The 1,139-nt window shown below is 43.6% G+C and overlaps 1 protein-coding gene across 1 annotated transcript in view; it reads left to right on the top strand.

The window, feature by feature from the left end:
• The first annotated feature begins 376 nt into the window (after nt 1-376).
• The window catches only part of LOC107107164 (ADAMTS-like protein 3), a 263,683-nt gene continuing 262,920 nt past the window's right edge, over nt 377-1,139 (top strand). Inside the window, exons 1-2 of the mRNA XM_015407420.1 lie at nt 377-388; nt 495-731. Of these exons, the coding sequence (XP_015262906.1) occupies nt 377-388; nt 495-731 (249 nt within the window). The remainder of the gene's footprint in view (nt 389-494; nt 732-1,139) is intronic.

The following is a 1,139-nucleotide window of genomic DNA, read 5'->3' as shown; positions in this document are numbered from 1 at the left end:
ATTATTTGTTGAGTAAAAAAAGTATTTAATTTTGTCTGTCCTGAATCTATTGCACATCATTTTCACTGGGTGCCCTCCAACTTCTAGTATTATGGATTACAACATTTTCTCTATTCACTGCTCTACCCCATGATTATTTTTTTAAACCGTTACCACGTCCCACCTTAACCTTTTCTATAAAGCTTCTGGGACTCTGAGATGGAGAACTATACCTCCAAGCCTAGATTCCACATTTGATTCCCTTTCTCTTTTTTATGAAGTCATCATATTTCTGTATACTTTGAAAGAACCCCCTGAGGATGTAGAATCCCCCTTCTTTGTCAATGGGCAGCCTGTCTTTTTTTCCTGCTTTCATGATGGCTGTGAGCCTTTGACCATGAGGGTGGTGGTGAAGAGTGAAGCTATTTCTACCCTCCCCTTGTTTTTGATCAATGATAAACATGCAGGTAGTTTCATTAAACAACAGGATTTTCCCTCCCCCCCTTTTTTTTCAGGACTGTCCTTCAGAAGCTGGAGACTTTCGGGCCCAGCAGTGTTCCGCCTATAATGACGTCAAGTACCAAGGGCACTTTTATGAATGGGTTCCTGTCTACGGTGATTCCAGCTCTCCATGTGCCTTGAAGTGCCAAGCCCTGGGAAAACCCTTGGTGGTGGAGCTTGCCCCCAAAGTCCTGGATGGCACTCGCTGTAATGCCAAATCCTTGGACATGTGCATCAGTGGAATATGTCAGGTATGGCTGAATTCTTTTCCTCCTGCAGTTCCAGTTTAAATCCCTTAGTGTGGCTGCTAAAAACCAAATGACAATAAAGATATCAGGGGGTCCAGCCTGACAACTTCTGTGTCTTATCGAGTTGCACCCAACATCAAGGAACTGGTCTGTCTAGCTCAGTAATGTCTCCTTATTTATTTATTATTTCTATTTGTATCCCACCCTTCCTGCAAAGAGGTATCTCTCCCTTATTATAAAAGAGTAGTGGGTGCCAGAATTCTAAAATTGGCCCCTTTAGTGTTAGGCCGAAAAAACTGCCACTCGGAAGACACTGGCTGGGTTCATTGGCTGCTTTGTGCAGTCCCGGCCAGCGTTCCAAGGTCATTTACATATGGAAGCTGATTGGACTACACTCCATTCCACACCTCA

This window comes from Gekko japonicus, unplaced genomic scaffold (genome assembly GCF_001447785.1).
Source record: "Gekko japonicus isolate JY-2015 unplaced genomic scaffold, Gekko_japonicus_V1.1 scaffold322, whole genome shotgun sequence".
Taxonomy (NCBI): domain Eukaryota; kingdom Metazoa; phylum Chordata; class Lepidosauria; order Squamata; family Gekkonidae; genus Gekko; species Gekko japonicus.
The sequence above is the reverse complement of the archived record's forward strand: the minus strand, read 5'-3'. Positions and strand labels throughout refer to the sequence as shown.